This window comes from Halichoerus grypus, chromosome 5 (assembly GCF_964656455.1).
Source record: "Halichoerus grypus chromosome 5, mHalGry1.hap1.1, whole genome shotgun sequence".
Taxonomy (NCBI): domain Eukaryota; kingdom Metazoa; phylum Chordata; class Mammalia; order Carnivora; family Phocidae; genus Halichoerus; species Halichoerus grypus.
The window spans coordinates 98,261,449-98,285,128 of NC_135716.1; the positions used below are offsets into that span (position 1 = coordinate 98,261,449).

The 23,680-nt window shown below is 38.0% G+C and overlaps 1 protein-coding gene across 2 annotated transcripts in view; it reads left to right on the forward strand.

Moving 5' to 3' along the window:
• LOC118546841 (mitochondrial adenyl nucleotide antiporter SLC25A24-like) overlaps nucleotides 1-23,680 on the forward strand; it is a 38,999-nt gene that overhangs the window by 10,619 nt on the left and 4,700 nt on the right. The window contains exons 2-3 of one of the 2 annotated variants that reach the window (XM_078071715.1): nucleotides 13,960-14,127; nucleotides 23,373-23,514. In XM_078071715.1, coding sequence (XP_077927841.1) covers nucleotides 13,960-14,127; nucleotides 23,373-23,514 — 310 coding nt within the window. The remainder of the gene's footprint in view (nucleotides 1-13,959; nucleotides 14,128-23,372; nucleotides 23,515-23,680) is intronic. The other variant, XM_078071716.1, reaches the window with a different exon arrangement.

Consider the following 23,680-nt stretch of genomic DNA (forward strand, 5'->3'; position numbering starts at 1 on the left):
AATCCCTGCTCTTATGTAACTCAGAATAAACAAGAGAAGAAAACAGTAAGCTAGATAAACAATCTATGTTAGATGGTGATTAGCAATAAGGGGAAATATAGAGCAAGGAAGGGAAACAGTCTCTGTGTGTGAGTGATACAAGGGGCTGCAGTTTTAGACATGGTGAGTAGGGAAGATCTTGAAGGTGACATTTGAGTAGAGATCTGAAGAAAGTGAGAGAAGGAGCCATGATAATCTTTGGGGGGAAAGGCCTTCTAGGTAAAGGAAACAGCAAGAGCAAAGGCCCAAGTTGGGCAGTGTATTTATATGGCTAGGGCACTGAGAGGGGACTAGTGTGTTCAGAATAGAGTGAATGAGAAAGAGGGTGGTAGGAGATTTTAATAGGAGTCAGATCACATCAGATCTTGAGAGGGAAATTATAAGGACTTTGGCTTTTATCTGTAAGTCACTGGATGGTTTTAAACAGAGGTATGCCATGATTTAACTTAGGTTTTGCAGTCTCATTCTGTCTCATGTGTTGAAAATAGTTTGTAGGCAGCAAGGGAGAAAGCAGGTAGACCAACCAGGACAGTTTTGCAAAATACAGACAAAATTTGAGGGTGGCTTGTACCAGGATGGAGGAGGTTGGATTCTGGATATATTTTGAAATGTTGACTTGATTTACTTTGGGGAGCACATGTGGGGTAAAAAGGAAAGAAAATAGTCAAGGTTAATGCCAAGGCTTTTGGCCTGAGCATCTAAATAATGGAGTGGCTATGCATTGAGATGGATAAGACTGAAAAAACCAAGTTTGGGATGGGGTGGTTATCAGAGTACAGGTTTGTTCTTGTTCTCTTCTAGATGCTAATCAGACATACAAGTAGCGATGCCAGGTAGGCAGCTTGAAACAGGAGTCTAGAGTTCAGAGGAACATTGTGGCAGAGATTTGGGAGTCATGGGCTTATAGATGATATTTAAAGCCATGAGACTGAAAGAGATGACCAGAGAGAGAATATACTCTGAGTCCTGATATTCTTTAAAGTTAAGAGGCAGGGTATTGAGGGGAAGCCAGTAAAGGAGAGTGAGAAGGAGCAGCTAGAGAAATAGGACAAGAGCCAGGAGAATACTCTGTTCTGGAAGCCAAATGGAGAAAATGTAAGGAGGAGGCAGCTGTCTTTTTCAAATACTGCTGATAGGCTAAGTAAGATGAGGACAGAGACCAGACCATTGATTTCCACTGCAGAGGCCATTGGTGGAGTAATGGTGGTGAGAGCCTGATGGGAGTGGGTTCAAGAGAGAATGAGAAGGAGAAATTGGAGACAGAAGATAGACAACTCTTTAAGAAGTATCACTGCTGGAGTGGTGGGGGGTGGGAGGTATGGGGTGACTGGGTGATAGACATTGGGGAGGGTATGTGCTATGATGAGCGCTGTGAATTGTGTAAGACTGTTGAATCACAGACCTGTACCTCTGAAACAAATAATACATTATATGTTAAAAAAAAGAAGAAGATAGTAGGAAGGGAAAAATGAAGGGGGGGAAATAGGAGGGGGAGATGAACCATGAGAGACTATGGACTCTGAGAAACAAACTGAGGGTTCTAGAGGGGAGGGGGTGGGGGGATGGGTTAGCCTGGTGATGGGCATTAAAGAGGGCACTTATTGAATGGAACACTGGGTGTTATACGCAAACAATGAATCAGGAACACTACATCAAAAACTAATGATGTAATGTACGGTGATTAACATAACATAATAATAAAAAAAAAGGAAGTATCACTGCGATGTGGGACGCCTGGGTGGCTCAGTTGGTTAAGCGTTTGCCTTCGGCTCAGGTCATGATCCCAGGGTCCTGGGATCGAGTCCACATTGGGCTCCTTCCTCAGCAGGGAGCCTAATTCTCCCTTTGCCCTCCCCTGCTTGCGCACGTGCTCTCTCTCTCTCTCTCTGACAAATAAATAAAATCTTAAAAAAAAGTATTACTGCAATGTGATGAGCACTGGGTGTTATATGCGACTAATGAATCATTGAACACTACATCAAAAATTAATGATGTACTATATGTTGGCTAATTGAATTTAAATAATAAAAAAAGTGTTACTGCAAAGGCAAAGAGAGATAAAAGGTGGTGATAGTGGAGAAAATAAGGTCCACAGATTTTTTTTTTTTTAAAGATGAGAATGTGTGAATACTCATGTTTTGGGGAGAAACGGGATGACAATGGCCTGAGATTGAGTGTCTGGAGCTGATTTGGTGGCTTGAGGAGATATTTGAAGTTTAGCAACCGCGGAAGCTGAGAGAGGGAGCTGACTGAGACAAGAAGTTGAAATTTTGGTAAGTTCACACTTAGCAATATATTTCACTATCTTTCTTCAAATTCTTAATTTCATTCAGGGATTTGAGAAATTCTCTAATGAGAATTCTTTAAAATTCTTAAAATTGGCTTAATTATATTATTCCATATTAATGGAAGTTATATTTCTGTGGGTATTTGGGTTTATTATGGTATTTTTTATATCCACATTTCATACCCATAGAAAGTGGAAATTGTCTTTTAAGAGCTGAATTACCAAAAAGGTAATTTTCGGTCATCATTTTGTTGCTAGAAAAGTTACAAGATGAGGTTTATCAGATGGAAAGAAGGGAAAATGTTTAAGAAGAAATGGGAGAAGATTGGGATGCAGGAATACTCGCTTATAGTTTTGTAGTTCTTTATAGGTTATAAGGCCATTGTATATATAATCCCATATAATACTCTAAGGGTGTCTAGCTGGCTCAGTTGGGGGAGCGTGCAACTCTTGATCTCAGGGTTGTGAGTTGGAGCCCCACAATGGGTGTAGAGATTACTTAAAAATAAGATCTTTAAAAAAAATACTCTAAAGCTCTATGTTGTAGGATTATTCCCATAGAAACTGAAGTTTAGAGGTGTAGGATGCACTCTACCTCACAAAAGTAACAGTGGACAGAGCTCAACTATAACCCAGATATTCTGACTTTAAGAATATAAGATATCATTTTGATAATGCTGTTTGAAATTTATGAATTATAATTTATATTTGAGCATATTCTTTTAAAAATATACAGCATGGATACTGATGGGTCAATGAAAGTGGACTGGGATGAATGGAGGAAGCTTTTTTATATAAACCTGCAAGAAATGTTAAGGAAGTTGCCCATCACTGGAACTATTTTACTGTAAGTGGCCTCTTCTTTAATATTTGTGTATTTTATACCATGAGTCATGGGCATAAAATGTAATGCATTATAAACTGTTAGAAAATTATGGGGCCAGAATATTAGCTAGTGAGGTTTTCTTGATTAAACAAGTGATGATATAGAATGTTATTTCCTTACAAACTTGTATAATGTGAAATATCTGAAGTGACATAGAATATTTACTTCAACCAGGGGCGTCTGGGTGGCTCAGTTGTTAAGCGTCTGCTTTCAGCTCAGGTCATGATCCCAGAGTCCTGGGATCGAGCCCTCCATCGGGCTCCCTACTCCACGGGAAGCCTGCTTCTCCCTCTCCCACTCCCCCTGCTTGTGTTCCCTCTCTCGCTGTGTCTCTCTCTGTCAAATAAATAAACAAAATCTTTAAAAACAAAAAACAAAAAACAAACAAAAAAAGAAGCTCCCTAAGACTAGAGTGGTGATTGTGGTTAAAGAGGAGGCTGAGGAGGCAGACAAACAAAGGGAAGAGGCAAAAGCACAGGGAGAATGGTTGGGACAGTATGAAGTAACCCAGGTGAGAGATGAAAGTGATGTCAGTGGAGAGAGACAAGTGGACAGATTCTGCAGATATTTAGGAAGTGGATAAGATTTTGTTATAATTATTTGTGGACTGTAAAAGAGAGGGAGATGTCACGGATGATACTGAAATTATTAGTTTGTTCAACTGGGGCCATTTATTGTGATAGGGAACACTTGGGCAGCACTGCCATGTCACAAATCCTCAAGGGCTCCATTTGCAGTATATTTTGAGGGGCAGTGTGTGTGTGTGTGTGTGTGTGTGCGTGCGTGTGTGTGTGTGTGTGTGTATTTAGCTTTGGGCACGTGGAGCTTGAGGTGTCCGTATTAGTTAGGAATCTTTAGGTCATAAATAACAGGAAGTGTGACTCAAGCTGGCTTCCATAATAAACAGAATTTATTTTCTCACCTTTAGAAATAGGGTGGACTTCTGGTGAAGCTTTATTTATCAGATCAACTGTGTCACCAAAGACTCCACCCCACCCATCTTCTCTCTGACCTCCACTGGGTTCTTTATCCTAAGACTTATTCTTTTTGTGATTGAAAGATGACTGCCTGAGGCTTCCAGGGGTTCATGTTCTTTGTAGCAGGAAGAGAGCTGACTCTTCTTGTAGTTCTCTCAGAAGAGCAAGGAAGCTTCTTTTGGGAAGTCTTCCTAAAACATTTCCTTGGGTCTCCCTGGTCCAGGTTGTGTCATTTATCAATCCTTGAACTAATCAATATTGCAGAGTGATAGAATGTACTGATTGGTTTGGAACAAGAAGCTAAAATACAGACCAAAATAAAGGCCAAGGAAATATCCATTCCTTAAGGAAAATTTTATTATCATTATGCGGTAATAATGACAGCTCCCTCAGTTTCTATGTGGCAAGCATGTTACACATCTGCATTATTGTGTTTAATCTTCACAACAATCCTGCAAAGTAGGGACTGCAAATATAATGGTGACCAGTATGGACAAGGCATGTAACTTCATTTTCCAGATGAAAAAACTGAGTTATAGAGAAGTTAGATAATTTGTCCTGGATTACTCAGTAAGTGACCTAGGCAAGATCAAGTCCTAGGTCTGTTTGTGATGTTACGTTGCTTCGTTAAAATTGGATAGAGTTGCCACCAGAACTTACTGCATAAGGTGCTTAGTTATTTCCATCTCAGTGGTTTCCATTCCATTATAATTCCTTATTATAATCAACACGTTGGGTATCTGCTGGATACCAGATCTTATTCCAGGCAAAAAGACATACAAGCTGGAGTCTCTACTGTTAAGGTTGGGGCCTCCCACCTAAAGGGCATGACTGTATTTACGTCCTTGGTAATGTGCATTATGGTTTTTGACTATGGATTAAATGCCCAGGTGTTCATTGATATGAAATGTTTGTATGCCCTCTGGGACTTCTGAGTATTAACATAACTTTAAACTCTTATTAATACAGTATAAGAAGTTTCTTTCTTCTGAAGGAGTCAAATTAGGAACTTTTGAGCCATTTGCCTCTGCTTCTTTGGCTGGTGCTACTGCACAATCTTATTTACCCCTTAGAGGTAAGTGCTATTGAAAGAAGATGATTTAATTGCTAATTTTAATGAAAATTATGGCTATTTTTTTCAAATGAGCCTGAATCCTCTTACAATTAGTAGTAATTACATGGAGTAAGGAAAACTTATTGCCAGGGCAATATCACCAGAGCTGTGACATCCAAGCTGGCGTTTCTATTACTGTTCTATTTTTTTTTTCATTTTCCCTTCCATATGAACATTAAAATTGGCTTGCCAAGGTTCTTTAAAAACAAAAAACAAAACCAGTTGGGATTTTTGACTCTAACTGTACTGAATGAATTTGGGAAGAAATGATAATTGTAATACTGAATCTTTTTGTCCAGGAAGGAGGTATCTCTCTCTCTATTTAAATCTTCTTTATATTCTTTGATAAGGTTTATAATTTTCTTATAGAGGTCTTACACATTATGAGGCTTTTATATTACTGTATCTTTGTTATATTTGTTGTTATTAATGTATTCCTTTACATTTTGCTAATGTTTATTGTTAGTATATATGAAAACTCTTGGATTTTAACTTCTATCCAACCACTCTACATTACTCTTATTAATTCTAATAATTTGGAAGCTTTTAAGGTTTTCTCTTAATCATTGTTCTTCTGAAATTTCACCATGACATCTACAAATTTGGATTCTTTTCTTCATATTAGTTAATTTTTTTTTCAATGAAACAGTTGGCATTTTTGTGGTCCTGGGAAATTTTTTACTATTAAATTTTGGATTATATTTTTCTTTCTTTTTTTTTTTTTTAAAGTAGGATCCATGCCCAGCATGGAGCCCAGCATGGGGCTCAAACTCAAGACCCTGAGATCAAGACCTGAGCTGAGATCAAGAGTCGGACACCTAACTGACTGAGCCACCCAGGCACCTGAGGATTATATTTTTCTTTTTGATCTTGCTATACTCTCCTTCTGTAACTCATTTTAATTAATTAATTATTCCAGTATAATTAACATACAGTGTTATATTACTTTCAGGTGTACAATATAGAGATTCAGCAATTCTATACACTGCAATGCTCATCATAATAAGTGCATTCTTAATCCCCATTACCTATTTCACCTATTGCCCCAAGCACTTCTCCTGTGATAACCATCAGCTTGTTCTCTATATTGAAGACTGTTTTTTGGTTCCTCTCTTTTTTTCCTTTGTTTCTTTGTTTTGTTTCTTAAATTCCACATATGAATGAAATCATATGGTATTTGTCTTTCTCTGACTGATTTATTTCACTTAGCATTATACCCTCTAGATTCATCCATGTTGTTGCAAGTGGCAAGATTTCATTCTTTTCTATGGCAGAGTAATATTCTATTGTGTATATATACCACTTCTTTTTTTCCCCCTTTTTCAATTTTTTAATTTAAATTCTAGTTAGTTAACATATAGTTACAGCACTTCTTCTTTATCCATTCATCTATCTATGGCTGCTTCTATAATTTGGCTATTGTAAATAATGCTGCAATAAACATAGGGGTGCATATATCTTTTCAAATTAGTGTTTTTGTATTCTTTTTTTTTTTTTAAAGATTTTATTTATTTATTTGAGAGAGAGAATGAGATAGAGAGAGCATGAGAGGGGGGAGGGTCAGAGGGAGAAGCAGACTCCCTGCTGAGCAGGGAGCCCGATGTGGGACTCGATCCCAGGGACTCCAGGATTATGACCTGAGCCGAAGGCAGTCGCTTAACCAACTGAGCCACCCAGGCGCCCCAGTGTTTTTGTATTCTTTGGGTTAATACCCAGTAGTGGAATTACTGGATCATATGGTAGTTCTATTTTTAATTTTTTGAGGAACTCCATACTGTTTTCCACAGTGACTGCACCAGTTGGCATTCCCACAGATACTGCACGAGGGTTCCTTTCTCTCCATATTCTTGCCAATACTTGTTTCTTGTGTTTTTGATTTTAGCCATTCTGACAGGTGTTTGGTGATATCTCATTGTGGTTTTGATTTGCATTTCCTTTATGATTAGTGATGTTGAGAATCTTTTCATGTGTCTTTGGCCATCTGTTTGTCTTCTTTGGAGAAATGTCCATTCAGGTCTTCTGCCCATTTTAAAATTGGATTATTGGTTTTTGTGTGTGTGTGTGTGTGTGTTGATTTATATGTTCTTTTTTGGTGTTGATGTATATGTACTTTTTAGATTTGGATACTTACCCTTTATTGGATATGTCATGTGCAAGTATCTTCTCCCATTCTGTAGGCTTTTAGTTTTGTTGATTGTTCCCTTTGCTACACAGAAGCTTTTTATTTTGATGTAGTCCCAACAGTTTACTTTTGCTGTTGTCTCCCTTGCCTCAGGAGACAAATCTAGAAAAAAGTTGCTATGGCCAATGTCAGAGAAATTATGGCCAGTGCTCTCTTCTAGGATTTTTATGGTTTAGGTTTCACATTTAGATCCTTAATCTATTATGAGTTTATTTTTGTGTATGGTTTAAGAAAGTGGTCCAATTTCATTCTTTTGCAGGTAGCTGTCCAGTTCTCCCAACACCATTAGTTGAGAGACTGTCTTTTTCCCATTGTGTATTCTTGCCTCCTTTGTTGAAGATAATTGACCGTGTAATTGTGGGTTTATTATGGGCTTTCTATTCTGTTCTATTGATCTATGTGTCCATTTTTTTTTTTTGTCAGTACCATACTGTTTTGATTACTACAGCTTTGTAATATATCTTGAAATCTGGGATTGTGATACCTCCAGGTTTGTTCTTCATTTTCAAGATTGCTTCAGCTATTTGGGGTCTCTTATGATTCCATACAAATTTTAAGATTATTTATTCTAGTTCGTGAAAAATGCTGTTGGTATTTTGATAGGGCTTGCATTAAATCTGTTGATTGCTTTGTGTAGTATGGACATTTTAACAATATTTTTTTCTCCCAATCCATGAGCATGGAATATCTTTCCATTTGTTTATGTCATCTTCAATTTCTTTCATCAAGGTTTTATAGTTTTTGAACACTATGGGTCTTTTAACTCCTTGGTTAAGTTTATTCCTAGGTGTTTTATTATTTTTGGTGCAGTTGTAAATGGGATTGTTTTCTTAATTTCTCTTTCGGCTACTTCATTATTAATGCATAGAAATGCAACATATTTCTGTATATTGATTTTGTGTCCTGTAACTTTACTGATTGATTTATCAGTTCTGGTAGTTTTTTGGTGGTGTCTTTATGGTTTTCTGTATATAGTATCATCTCATCTGCAAATAGTGAAAGTTATACTTCTTCCTTACCACTTTGGATGCCTTTTATTTCTTTTTCTTATCTGATTTCTGTGGCTAGGATTTCCAATACTATGTTGAATAAAGATGGTGAGAGTGGACATCCTTGTGTTGTTCCTGATATTAGGGGAAAAGCCCTCAATTTGTCACCATTGAGTATAATTTTAGTATAAATTTTTCATATATGGCTTTTGTTATGTTGAGATATGTTCCCTCTAAACTTACTTTGTTGAGGGTTTTTATCATGAATGGATGTTGTATTTTGTCAAATGCTTTTTCTGCATCTATTGAAATGATAATATGGTTTTTTTATCCTTTCTCTTGTTGATGTGATGTATCATATTGATTGAAATTTATGAATATTGAACCATGTTTTCATCCCTGGAATAAATTCAACTTGATCATGGTGAATTTTTTTTTTTAATGTATTGTTGGATTCAGTTTGCTAATATTTGGTTGACGATTTTGCATCTATGTTCATCAGAGATATTGGCCTGTAGTTCTCTTTTTTTGTAGTGTCTTTGTCTGGTTTTTGTAGCAGTAATGTAGGCTTCACAGAATTAATTTGGAAGTTTTCCTTCCTCTTCTATTGTTTGGAATAGTTTGAGAAGAATAGGTATTAATTCTTCTTTAAATGTTTGGTAAAATTCACTTGTGAAGCCATCTGGTCCTGGACTTTTGTTTGTTGGGAGCTTTTTGATTACTGACTCAATTTCATTGCTGGTAATTGGTCTATTCAAATTTTCTATTTCTTCTTGATTCAGTTTTGGGAGGTTTTATGTTTCTAGGAATTTATCCATTTCTTCTAGGTTGTCTAATTTATTGGCATCTAATTACTCATAATATTCTCTTATAATTGTTTGTATTTCTGTGGTGTTGGTTCTTATTTCTCCTTTTTCATTTCTGATATTTTTGAGTTCCTTCTCCATTCTTTTTTTTTTTTTTTTTGATGAGTCTGGCTAAAGGTTTATCAATTCTGTTGATCTCTTCAAAGAACCAGCTCCTGGTTTCATTGACCTGTTCCATTATTTCTTTAGTTTTTATTTTGTTTATTTCTACTTTAGTTTTTATTTCTTTATTATTTCCTTCCTACTACTGGTTTTAGGTTTTGTTTGTTATTCTTTTTCTAGCACCTGTAGGTATAAGGTTAGGTTGTTTATTTGAGATTTTTCTTGCTTGTTAAGGTAAGCCTGTATATTTATAAAATTCCCTCTTAGAACAGCTTTTGCTGCATCCCAAAGATTTTGGACCAATGTATGTATGTTCATTTTCACTTGTCTTCACGTATTTTTTTATTTCCTCCTTGATGTCTTGGTTGACCCATTCATTGTTTTGTAACATGTTGTTTAACAACCATGTTCTTTCCAGATTTTTTCTTGTGGTTGATTTCTAGTTTGAAACTAGATGTAGTTTCTGACCACTAGGATTGTGGTTGGAAAAGATGTAGGGTATGTCTTTGATCTTTTTGAATTTGTTGAGCCTTGTTTTGAGCCTAATCTATTTCGGAGAACATTTTATGTGCACTTGAAAAGGATGTATATTCTGCTGTTTTAGGATGGAATGTTCTGAATATATCTGTTAGATCCATCTGGTCCAATGTGTCATTCAAAGTCACTGTTTCCTTGTTGATTTTCTGTTTGGATGATCTATGCATTGATATAAGTGGGGTGCTAAAGTCCCCTATATTATTGTATTACTACTGATTACTTCTTTTATGTTTGTTATTAGCTGCTTTATATATTTGGGTGCTCCCATGTTGGGTGCATAAATATGTACAATTGTGATATCTTCTTGTAGGATTATTCCCCTTATTATTATATAATGTCCATCTTTGTCCCTTGCTACAGTCCTTGTTTCAACATCTATTTTGTCCAATATAAGTATTGCTATCGGCTTTCTTTTCACTTCCATTTGCATGATAAATGTTTTTCCATCCCTTCACTTTCAATCTATATGTGTCTTTAGGTCTGAGTAGAGTCTCTTGTAATCAGCAAAAAGATGGGTCTTGCTTTTTTATCCATTCCATATCCTGTGTTTTTTTGATTGGAGCATTTACATTCCAAGTAATCATTGATAGGTAAGAACTTATTGTCGTTTTGTTACTTGTTTTATGATTGTTTTTGTAGTTCTTCTCTGTTTCTTTCTTCTCTTGCTCTCTTGTCTCATTGTTTTGTTTGGTTTCTTTAGTGATATATTTGGATTCCTTTCTCTCTATTTTTTGCATAGCTATTACTGGTTTTTGATTTGTGGTTACCAATAGGTTTGTGTATAACATCTTCTGCATATAGCAGTCTATATTAAATTGATGGTCCCTTGAGATTGCATCGTTTCTTTACTCCTCTCCCCCTCATGCTTTAGGTATATGGTGTCATAATGAACATCTTCTTCTTCTTCTTTTTTTTTTTCTTGTGAATCCCTTGACTGATTGTTATAGATATACTTACTTTTACTGCTTCTGTCTGCCTGCTTTTCATGTTCCTGCTTATGGTCTTTCCTTTCCAGTCAAAGAGTCCCCTTTAACATTTCTTGTGAGGCTGGTTTAGTGGTGATGAATTTCTTTAACCTTTGTTTGTCTGGGGAATTCTTAAGCTTTCCTTTTATTCTGAATGATAACCTTGCTGGATTGAGTATTCTTGTGTGCAGGTTTTTTCTTTCAGCACTTGAATATATAATACCACTCCCTTCTGGCCTGCAAATGTTCTGCTGGCAAATTAGCTGATAGCCTATGGGGTTTCCCTTGTATGTAACTTTTCTGTTCTCTTGCTGCTTTTAAAATCTTTCTTTATTACTATTTTCCCATTTTAATTACTGTGTGTCTTGGTATGGACCTCTTTTGGTTGATTTTGTTGGGGGCTCTCTGTGCCTCCTGGATCTGTATTTCTGTTTCCTTCCCCAGATTCAGGAAGTTTTTAGCCATTATTTCTTCAAATAAATTTTCTGCCCCCTTTCTCTCTCTTCTTCTGGGATCCCTATAAAGTGAATGTTATTATGCTTGATGGTGTTGCTGAGTTCCCTAAGTCTACTTTCATTTTTTATTATTATTTTTCTCTCTTCTTTTTGGCTTGATTCCTTTCCGTTACTTTGTCCTTCAGGTTGCTGATTTGTTCTTCCTCTCATCTACTATTTATTCCATCTAGTGTATTTTAAATTTCAGTTAAGTTCTTCATCCCTTTTTTTTTTAATGTTTTCTGTCTCTTTGTTAATAGTCTCACTGAGGTCCTCTACTCTTTTCTCAAGTCCAGTGCGTATCTTTATGACCATTTCTTTAAGTTCTCTATCAGGCATATTATCTCCATTTCATATATCTCTTTCCTGTGATTTTGTCTCATTCTTTCATTGGGGATATATTCCTGTCTCCTCATTTTGACTTACTTTCTTGTGTCTGTTTCTGTATGTTAAGTAATTCAGCTATGTCTCCTGCTCTTGAAAGTAGTGGACTTCTGAAGAAGATGTCCTGTAATGTCCTGCAGTGCAATGTTCCCTCTTTGCCAGAACCGGTGCTTCAAGGGAGTTTCCTATGTGTATTGCATGTGATCTGCTGTTACGGCTGAGCCACTTTTTTCTTCAGTCTAGTCATCTGCAATGGCTCTCTTTGCCTGTTGTAGACAGGGTTTGGTCCTTGTGTTGTTGTGGGCCAGTCTGGGGCTGCCTTGGGCTTAAGTTGAGTAAGACAAGGTGTTTTCCAGAGATGTAGTAATACTGAACTGCTGGGTGCTTTCCCTGTGTTGTCCTCTGAGAAGCTTTTGTTGGTGGGCAGGGCCTGCATTCAGACCAGATGTCTGCCCCCATCCTACTGCTGGGGCCATAATTGGTTTCATATGTGTGGTTATCTTCCCTTCTCCCCAAGGCATGAGTCACTTTGGAGTAGTGCTGGCCTCTTTTGGAGCTGTTTGCACACTGCTAGACTTATGGCACTGTTTTGGATGGGCTCTGATCAAGGGACTATTGGAGTGGGCAAGTCCACAGAAGAATGTGGGGGTGGGGACTGTGGTTCCAGCAAGGTCTGGGCAATTCCACTGTGGGAGGGGACCTGCAGCCTCAGGGGACTGAGGCAGGCCTGGTTATGGGGACAGATATGCAGAAGTCTGTGGGAGTGGGATGCACAGTGTTAGCAAGGTTTGCACAGGTCTGCTCTGTAGGGGACCTGGAGCTGAAGCCTGCCTAGAGGGGATGTGTTCACAGGAGAATGCAGGGGCGGGGCACTGTTAGCAAGTTAGCACTCTGTAGCGGGTGTTGGCACTGTGCTGGTTTCCGCCTGAGTCTGTGTCTTTACTGGGGGGTGATGGGGGGAAATGGTGCTCACCAGGTCCTTTGTTCCTGGAGAAGTCTCCCAACATTCCCTGCCCCTCTAGCACATACTCTGATTTAGTAAACAAATATCCCTCCCATATACTCCAGGCATTTTTTAAACTGCTGTTTCTATGCTGTATCTCCACGTGGTTGTTGGTTGTGTTGTCTCTCTAAGGGCAGGGACTCAGCTTCCTTTGGCTCTCCTGGATCTCCTAGAGTTGAGCGCGCTGATTTTTAAAATTCTAGGTGGTAGGCCCTGCTGATTGTAAGAACTCACAAAATTTGGCCCCTTTGATTTTCAAAGCCAAATATTACAGGAATTTGTCTTCCTCATGTGAGATTCCTGTGCCTGGGGTACCTGGTTTGAGGGTCTGTTTTTTCCCCCTCTCCTGGCCACATTGCCCCTTTGTCCCTGGACAGTCCTGTAGTCCATTTAGCTCCCAACCATGTCACCCCCATTCCTGCTCTCTTTGATCAGTCCCGTCTCTCCATTTACTTGTGGAGAGCCTATTCTGCCAGCTTCCAGTGTTTTCTGGGTTATTTACACTGATGTGGGTGTTTTCCAGTTGTATTTGTGGGACAAAGTGAGCTTAGAATCCTCCTACTCCTCCATCTTCCCTGGAAGTCTCCCTCCTGTAACTCTTATTTTTGATAGATACTGGAATTCCTGGTGATACCATCCGAAATTCTGTCAATCTTTTTTCTTATATTTTCCCTGTGTATACGTATATACATGTGTAGTTGTTTGTGAAATCCTAACATCAGTTTCTTAGGACACTAAATTTGGGGGTGGGGGTTTGTAAGAGCTTCTTTTTTTATTTTGGGTCCCTTATCTGAGTCACAGTAGAATAGCTATGGTTAAAATCTTATAATTTGGACAAAAAGAAAACAGAGCTGAATTCATACACTCTATCTTCCTATGAAGTTAAATTAAGAAATGTAGTAAAAGCATTTAAACACGGTATTTGTAAGCTATTCCTATGGAAAACTAAAATATTCAGGGAACAGTAGGAAAATATATAGATATACTGTTGTTAAAAATACAGTATAACCTAAGATTGTTTTCTCTTTTTAATTCCATAATAATGGGTGAGCTCTGTAGCCTACAATTTGTGGTAATGCTCTGGGTTAGATAACTGATCAATGACCTTACAACATTATCTTTTTTTACATTCAGGTTTTAAAAACTAATTTGGCCGTGAGTAGAACTGGACAGTACCCTGGGATTTTGGATTGTGCCAGGAAGATCTGGAAGCTTGAAAGAGTTACCGGCTTTTACAAAGGCTATGTTCCTAGTCTTCTGGCTGTCAAATTATATGTAGGCATAGATTTTACTATTTATGAGGTGAGTTTGTTTCCATGATGGACTTAAAAACAGATTTATTAGGTCTGAAATTATAATACAACTTAAAAATTTTTTATCAAATTATACCTTTAAGGCAGAGTCAATAGAGAACACAGTTTTTACAGTTTGTTTTGCTGGCTCCTCTTCCTCAAGATTACATGTAGCTTTCTATGAGTATTGACCTCAACCTCCCCTCTTCTCTCCCTGCACACAACCCACTGTCCTTCAATGACTCCATCTGTTGCTGGGTTTCAGTATAGCTGGTATACCACTTACTTGCAGACCTGTTTTTTAACCTCTCTTCTGATCTCCAGACCACCAAGGAGATTGCACAACACTGTTTTGTTTTCCATTTTTTCTGGCATATGATTTGGCTCATGTTACTCTTGTTCTGGGCTTCCTTGTGGATAATTTCTGGTAATGATAATTATCTACTCCAAATCAATTAAAGTCACTTGATTTCTCAAAAAATAATAGTAAGGGGGGAGGAGGAGTTAAAATGGTGGAGTAGTAGGGGGATCCTGAGCTTGCCTCATCCTTAGCTTGATCAACATCAAATCATTTTGAACAACTAGGAAATCGATCTGAGGATTAAGAAAACAATCTGCACAATTGGAGGGAGAGATGGCAGATGTGAAGTTTGGAGCCATGAATTGGGGGAGAGAAAAGCTGCGGTGCCATGAAGGGGAGGGAGCCCTTTTCACAGAGTGAAGTCAGGGAGAGAGGGAAAGAGCGGGAGAGAGAATAGCGCATAGGGTTCGCACAATACGCTGCAGTGAGGGGATCCCCGGGGTGGCACTGGGAGAGAAAGCTCCCCTTCCTGGAGTACATTTAGAAGAGAGTTTTTGCCTCTCCAAGGACAAAGGGCCCACTGGGAGTCTTAGAGTAGCTCTTCAGCAGCAGGGGACAGAGGCGCACACAGAGGGCAGATAACCTGGTGGCAGCTTTTTGCTGTGCATCAGCATAGACTCCAGCCACCATGCACATACCGTTCAACTGCTTTTCTGGGACAGAACGGTGCCGGGTGCAATGCCAGGCTCTCCTCTGGGGGAGGGGAGCGGTCTGTGCCTTGCCAGGCCCTTTAAGATTTGGAGTTTTGAATCCCAGCTATTCGCCAGAGATAAAACACGGGAGAACTGTGGCGCCTGGCCTGCCAACAGCCCAGGCACAGACAAGTTGAGGGCAGGGATCTGATGAAAGCCTGGGACACAGGAGAGGAGATTGTTCGCTTCTCTGTGAGGGCTTCCTACACTGGAAGGCCATGAGTACCCCTCCCTGGGGATGAGAGGACAGGGTGACCCCATCTTCCACACACACCCCCACCAGCACAGTGGGACTTCAGAAAGAAATACAGTGCCTCCAGTGGAGGCTGGAGTCCCTTATACCAAACTCCGCCCCCTGCATCTGGCAGGGGCATCTTTAAAAAGGCCCGTCTGACTGTGAGACAGAGCAGCGGGCCTCTCCCTCAGAAAATCAACACAGGCCCCCCTCATGTACCAGGTCTACTGATCATAGAGTGCTCCAAAGTCTCAGTTTCAATTCTGGTGGAAATCGGATCAGGCTTTCTTTTTATTTTTAATATATTTATTTTATTTTATTTTTCTTCTTTTTTCCTTGGAATCAGGCTTAAGGTTTTTATTCTTTGTTGGTTTGTTTATTTACTTTTCTCATTTTTTGGATCAGGCTTTTCTTTTCTTTTCTTTTTTCTTTCTTACTTTCTTATTCCTTGGAATCAGGCTTATAGTTTTTGTTTGTCTGTTTCCTTCCTTTTTTGTTCCTTTTCCTTTTCTCTTTTCTTGGATCGACTTTTTATTTTTTTATTTTTTAAAATCAGGCTTATCTTAACAAACAGATCAAAGCACACTTAGTTAAATGTCCAAACACTCCCCACTCTAATTAAAACACCATAGGGTATCAGAATGGATAAGAAAAAACAAGACCCATCGATATGCTGCTTACAAGAGACTCATTTTAGACCCAAAGCCACCTCAAGATTGAAAGTGAGGGGGTGGAGAACCATCTCATGCTAATGGACATCAAAAGAAAGCTGGAGTAGCCATACTAATATCAGTCAAACTAGATTTTAAACCAAAGACCGTAGTAAGAGATGAAGGGCACTATATCATAGGAAAGGGGTCTATCCAACAAGAAGGTCTAACAATTGTAAATATTTATGTCCCCAACTTGGGAGCAGCCAAATATATAAATCAATTATTAACAAACTTAAACTCATTGATAATAATACAGTAATAGTAGGGGACTTTAAAACCCCACTCACTGCAATGGACAGATCCTCTAAGCAGAAAATCAATAAGGAAACGATGTCTTTGAATGACAACTGGACCAGATGAACTTCACAGATATATTCAGAACATATGCTAAAGCAGCAGAATACACATTCTTTTTGAGTGCACGTGGAACATTCTCCAGATTAGATCGCATACTGGGTCACAAATCAGGCCTGAACCAGTATAAAAAATTGAGATTATACCATGCATATTTTCAGACAACAATGCTATGAAACTTGAAGTCAACCACAAGAAAAAATTTGGAAAGACCACAAATACATGGAGGTTAAAGAGCATCCTACTAAAGAATGAATGGATCAACCAGAAAATTAAAGAAGAAATAAAGAAATACATGGAGGCAAATGAAAATGAAAACATGACAGTCCAAACCTTTGAGATGTAGCAAAGGTGGTCATAAGAGGGAAGGTTATAGCAATACAGGCATTCCTCAAGAAGCAAGAAAAGTCTCAAGTACATAACCTAACCTTACACCTAAAGGAGCTGGAAAAAAGAAGAGCAAATAAAGCCTAAGACCAGCAGAAGAAGGGAAATAATTAAGATTAGAGCAGAAATAAATGATATAGAAATTTAAAAAAAGGGACACCTGGGTGGCTCAGTCGGTTAAGCGTCTGCCTTCAGCTCAGGTCATGATCCCAGAGTCCTGGGATCAAGTCCCACATCAGGCTCCTTGCTCAGCAGGGAGCCTGCTTCTCCCTCTCTCTCTGCCTGCTGCACCGCCCCCCCCCCCACCGCTTATGTTCTCTCTCTCTGACAAATAAATAAAATCTTTAAAAAAAAAAAGAAATTAAAAAAAAAAACACAGTAGAACAGATCAATGAAACTAGGGGCTGGTTCTTTGAAAGAATTAACAAAATTGATAAACCCCTAGCCAGACTTATCAAAAAGAAAAAAGAAAGGACCCAAATAAATAAAACCACAAATGAAAGAGGAGAGATCACAACCAACACCACAGAAATACAATTATAAGAAAATATTATGAGCAATTATATGCCAACAAATTGGGTAATCTGGAAGAAATGGATAAATGCCTAGAAACATATAAACTACACAACTGACACAGGAAGAAATACAAAATTTGAACAGATCTATAACCAGCAAAGAGATTGAATCAATAATAAAAAATCTCCCAACAAACAAGAGTCCAGGGCCAGATGGCTTCCAGGGAAATTCTATCAAACATCTCAAGAAGAATTAATACCTATTCTTCTGAAGCTATTCCAAAAAATAGAAATGGAAGGAAAACTTCCAAACTCATTCTATGAGGCCAGCATTACCTTGATTCCAAAACCAGACAGCGACCCCACTAAAAAGGACATGGATGCAAAATTTCTCAACAAGACACTAGCTAATCAAATCCAACAGTACATTAAAAGGATTACTCACCATGATGAAGTGGAATTTATTCCTGGGCTGCAGGGATGGTTCAACACTCACAAATCAATCAACATGATACACCACATTAATAAAAGAAAGGATAAGAACCATATGATCCTCTCAATAGATGTAGAAAAAGCATTTGACAAAATACAGCATCGTTTCTTGATTAAAAACCCTCAAGAAAGTAGGGATAGAAGGAACATAGCTCAACATCATCAAGGTCATATATGAAAGGCCCACAGCTAATATCATTCTCAATGGGCAAAAACTGAGAGCTTTTTTCCCCTAAGGTCAGGAATAGGGATGTTCACTCTTACCACTGTTGTTCCACATAGTACTAGAAGCCCTAGCCTCAGCAATCAGACAACAAAAAGAAATAAAAGGCTTCCAAAGCAGTAAGGAAGAAGTCAAATCTTCACTTTTCACAGATGACATGATACTCTATGTAGAAAACCTGAAAGACTCCACCAAAAAATTGCTAGAACTGATACAGGAATTCAGCAAAGTTGCAGGATATAAAATCAATGTACAGAAATCTGTTGCATATCTATACACTAATAATGAAGCAGCAGAAAGAGAAATCAAGGAGTCAATCCCATTTATGGTTGCATCAAAAACCATAAGATACCTAGGAATAAACCTAACCAAAGAGGCAAAGGATCTCTACTCAGAAAATTATAGAACACTTATGAAAGAAACTGAAGAAGACACAAAGAAATGGAAAAACATTCCATGCTCATGAATTGGAAGAACAAATATTCTTAAAATGTCTATACTACCCAAAGTACACATTCTACACATTCAATGCAATCCCTCTCGATATAACAGCAGCATTTTTCACAGAGGTAGAACAAACAATTCTAAAATTTGTATGAGGGGCACCTGGGTGGCTCAGTCGTTAAGCGTCTGCCTTCGGCTCAGGTCATGATCCCAGGGTCCTGGGATCGAGCCCCGCATCAGGCTCCCTGCTCCGCGGGAAGCCTGCTTCTCCCTCTCCCTCTGCTTGTGTTCCCTCTCTTGCTGTGTCTCTCTCTGTCAAACAAATAAATAAAAATCTTAAAAAAATAAAATAAAATAAAATTTGTATGAAACTGGAAAAGATCCCACATAGCCAAAGTAATGTTGAAAAAGGAAAGCAAAGCAAGAAGCATCACAGTCCCAGACTTCAAGCTGTATTACAAAGCTGTTATCATCAACACAGTATGGTACTGACACAAATACAGACATATAGATCAATGGAACAGAATAGAGAGTCCAGAAATGGACCCTGAACTCTATGGTCAACCAATCTTCAAAAAAGCAGGTAAGAATATCCAATGGAAAAAAGACAGTCTCCTCAATAAAAGGTACTGGAAAACTGGACAGTGACATGCAGAAGAATGAAACTGGACCACTTTCTTTTTTTTTTAAATTTTTTTATTGTTATGTTAATCCCCATACATTACATCATTCGTTTTAGATGCAGTGTTCCATGATTCATTGTTTGTGCATAACACCCAGTGCTCCATGCAGAACGTGCCCTCCTCAATACCCATCACCAGGCTAACCCATCCTCCCACCCCCCTCCCCTCTAGAACCCTCAGTTTGTTTTTCAGAGTCCATCGTCTCTCATGGTTCGTCTACCCCTCTGATTCCCCCCCCTTCATTCTTCCCCTCCTGCTATCTTCTTCTTCTTTTTTTTTCCTTAACATATATTGCATTATTTGTGAAACTGGACCACTTTCTTATACCATACACAAAAATAAATTCAAAATGGACGAAAGACCTAATGTAAGACAGGAAACCATCAAAATCCTAGAGGAGAAAACAAGCAGCAACATCTTTGACCTCAGCCAGAGCAACTTCTTACTAGACACATCTCTGGAGGCAAGGGAAACAAAAGCAAAAATGAACTATTGGGACCTCATCAAGATAAAAGGCTTCTGTACAGTGAGGGAAACAATCAACAAAACTAAGAGGCAACTGACAGAATGGGAGAAGATATTTGCAAATGACATATCAGATAAAGGGCTAGTATCCAGAATCTATAAAGAACTCATCAAACTCAACACCCAAAAAACCAAATAATCCAGTTAAGACATGGGCAGAAGACATGAATAGACACTTTTCCAAAGAAGACATCCAGATGGCTAACAGACACATGAATAACAATGCTCAACATCCCCGATCATCAGGAAAATACAAATCAAAATCACACTGAGATACAACCTCACACCTGTTAGAATGGCTAAAATTAACAACTCAGGAAACAACAGATGTTGGTGAGGATGTGGAGAAAGGGGAGCCCTTTTGCACTGTTAGTGGGAATGCAAACTGGTATAGCCACTCTGGAAAACAGTATGGAGGTTCCTCAAAAAGTTAAAAATAGAAATATCCCATGACCCAGCAATTGCACTACTAGGTATTTATCCAAAGGGTATAAAACTGCTGATTTGAAGGGGCACATACACCCCAATGGGTTAAAACAGCACTATCAACAATAGCCAAATTATGGAGAGAGCCCAAATGTCCATTGACTGATGAATGGATGAATGGATAAAGATGTGGGTGGCTCAGTTGGTTAGGCATCTGCCTTTGGCTTGGGTTGTGGTCCCAGGGTCCTGGGATTGAGCCCCGCATCGGGCTTTCCACTCAGTGGGGAGTCTGCTTCTCCCTCTCCCTCTGCCCCTCCACGCTACTCATGCTCTCTCTCTCTCTCTGTCTCAAATAAATAAATAAAATCTTTTTTTTAGTCCTGTCCTTGGGGAGCTCAACATTCCTGTCCTGTCCTTGGGGAGCTCAACATTCTTTCACTGGGAGACAGACAATAAACTATTTAAACATATAATGCCTTAGTGATAAGGGTTATAGAGAAAAACAGAACAGGAAAGGGGAATAGGTAGTGTTAGGGACTGAAATTTTTGATATCAAGGTCTGGGGAAGGTCTTTCTGAGAAGGTGACTTTTGAGTAAAGATCTGAGGAAATTGAGAGGGTGAGCCATGCATAAATCTACAGGGAGAACATTCAGGGTGGGAGCATGCCCATGTGCTGGAGTGGAGTAAACCAGAAGAGGTTAGTAGATGAGGTCAGAGAACGAGTGGGGGCCAGATTTAGCAGAGCCTTGCAGACCATTGAAAGTACTTAACTTTTATTCTAGATGAAATAGGAAAACACTGGAGGGTTTTGAGCAGAGGAATGCCATATCTGACAAGTTTTTTTTTTTCATTATTATAACAGCTTTATTGAGATATAATTCACATACCATGTAATTCACCATTTTAAAGGAGAGTTCGGTAGTTTTTGTAACCATCATTACAGTTTGATTTGAGAACATTTTCATCACTCCAAAAAGAAACCCTGTACCTATTAGCACTCACTTCCCTTTCTCATTTCTCCTGCTCCCTGGCAACCACTAACCTTTTTGTCTCTATAGATTTGTCTTACCAGGACATTTCTTATAAATGGAATCTTACAATAATGTGGTCTTTTGTGATTGTCTTTTTTCAGTCACCATAGTATTTTCAAGATTCATCCATGTTGTAGCATGTATCAGTATTTCCTTTTTTTTTTTATTGCTGAACATTATTTCATTATATGGATATGCCACCTTTTAGTTGTCCATTCATCAGTTGATGGATATTTGGGTTGTTTCCACCTTTTGGTTATTATGAATAATGCTGGTATGAAATTGAGTACAAGTTTACGTGTGGACAAATGTTTTCACTCTCTTGGGTATATATCTAGGAGTAGAATTGCTGTAACATTTGATAACTCTATGTTTAATCTTTTGAAGCACTACCAAACTATTTTCTAAAGTGGTAAGACCATTTTACATTTCCACCAGCAGTGAATGAGGGTTCCAAGTTCTCCACATCCTTGTCAACACTTGTTATCATCCATCATTTTTATTATTGTCATCTTAGTGGATATGAAGTGGTAGTGTTGCCCATTTTTAATTGGTTTGTCTTTTTTATTGTTGACTTGTAGGAGTTCTTTTTATATATTGGATATAAGTCCCTTATCAGATATATAGTTTGCAAATATTTTCTTCCATTCCATGGGTTGTCTTTTATTTTCTTTATGGTGTCCATTGAAACACAAAAGTTTTTAATTTTGATTAAATCTAATTTATTTTTTTCTTTTGTCATTTGTGCATTTGGTGTCATATCTAAGAAACCATCATCTAATACAAGATCATGGAAAATTTACTCCTATGTTTTCTTCTAAGAGTTTTGTAGTTTTAGTTCTTATAATTAGGTCTATGATCTATTTTTAATTTTTGTATTTGGTGTTAGGCAGGGGTCCACCTACATTCTTTTTGGAGGTGGATATCCAGTTATTTCAACTGGAAGAGAGCCAACTGAAAACTCTTAATTTGTTGAAAAAACTATTTTCCCCAATGGATTGTCTTGGCACCCTTGTTGAATCAATTGCCCATAAATGAAAGTGTTTATTTCTGGACTCCTGACTTTTACTCCATTGATCTGTATATCTATCCTTATGTACCACACTGGCTTGGTTGTTGGAGCTCTATAGTAAGTTTTGAAACCAGAAAATGTTAATTATCTAACTTTGTTCTTCTTTTCTAAGCATTATTTTGGCCATTCTGGGTCCCCTTACATTTTCATATGAATTTTAAGATCAGCTAGTGTCAGAAGTTTTAGGACATTGGAGAATGTAGTTGTTCCCTGGAAATAATGATGTTGGTATGATGTTGGTTTGGAGAGTAAATGATCAAGGAAAATATGGTATCATTCCAGGGAAAAATTAAAGGTCCACTTAAGATTTTATGATCATGAATTTGAAATGAGACCAATCAGCATAGGTGTGTGTTTTCTCAGCCATGTCTAGCTATATTCTGAATTATTTTCATAACATGAAATCACCATTTACCCTTATCACTCTTATTCTCTATAAGGAGAGAATTTTCCAAAGGCTATATGATTTGTGATGACATCATTGCTCTTATGGCTATTTAATGTATTCTTGTGTTTATAATTTTTCTGTTTTAATATCTAACACAATAAATAATATTGATAGATATAACCCATAGAAACAAAACTTTTTCGTGTTCTCAAGAACTCTTAAGAGTGTAAAGGAGTCCTGAAACAAAGATATTGCTGTTAGACGAAATGCAGTTTGACACAGTAAGCTTCCCTAAAGATTAGGCAATCAGGGCTCTAATAGTTGAGTGGATAGTGAGTTCCCATCACTAAGGTTCTCTGATCGCTGGTTGTTTGTACACCTCTGAATAATTCTAATTGCTAGGATAGTGCTTAGTTAAGGAGGTAATATTTAGATAATTTGAGCCCTGGAAATATTGGGGGGAGGGCTTTATTAACTTTAACTGCATTAAATTACACTAAAAATTGGCAGTTCAAAAATGTCCTATGGCTCTTATTACTTTGTCCTGGATTACTGCATTCTGCATTTTATATTCTTTTTATATTCTTTGCTATAATGTAACATAAAAGATAGAAAGGAGTGTATGCCTATGGCAAGAAAAGACACTAGCATTTTGTTATTTTGGTTTTTTCTTAATAGTTATTAAAATATATTATTACTTTGTTCTCTGCCAGCTTTTGAAGACTTGTTGGCTAAACACTGATACAGAAGACTCTGGGTTGCTGACTTTGATCGGTTGTAATGCCTTCTCTAACTTTTGTGGTCAGTTTTGCAGCTACCTCCTGCACCTAGTGAGAACTTGCATGCAGGTTCAAGGTGAGTTTTTGTGAGAAGGATGGCAGTGTAAAAAGCTCTATGTGATTTAGGAACTTTTTTTTTTTTAACTTTCTCTTCTGAAGAATGTCTAAGAATCCTCCTCATTTCCATCATTCAGTGCTGCTTCTTTTAAAAAGACAAAATTAGGAAATTCTTCTTATATGAA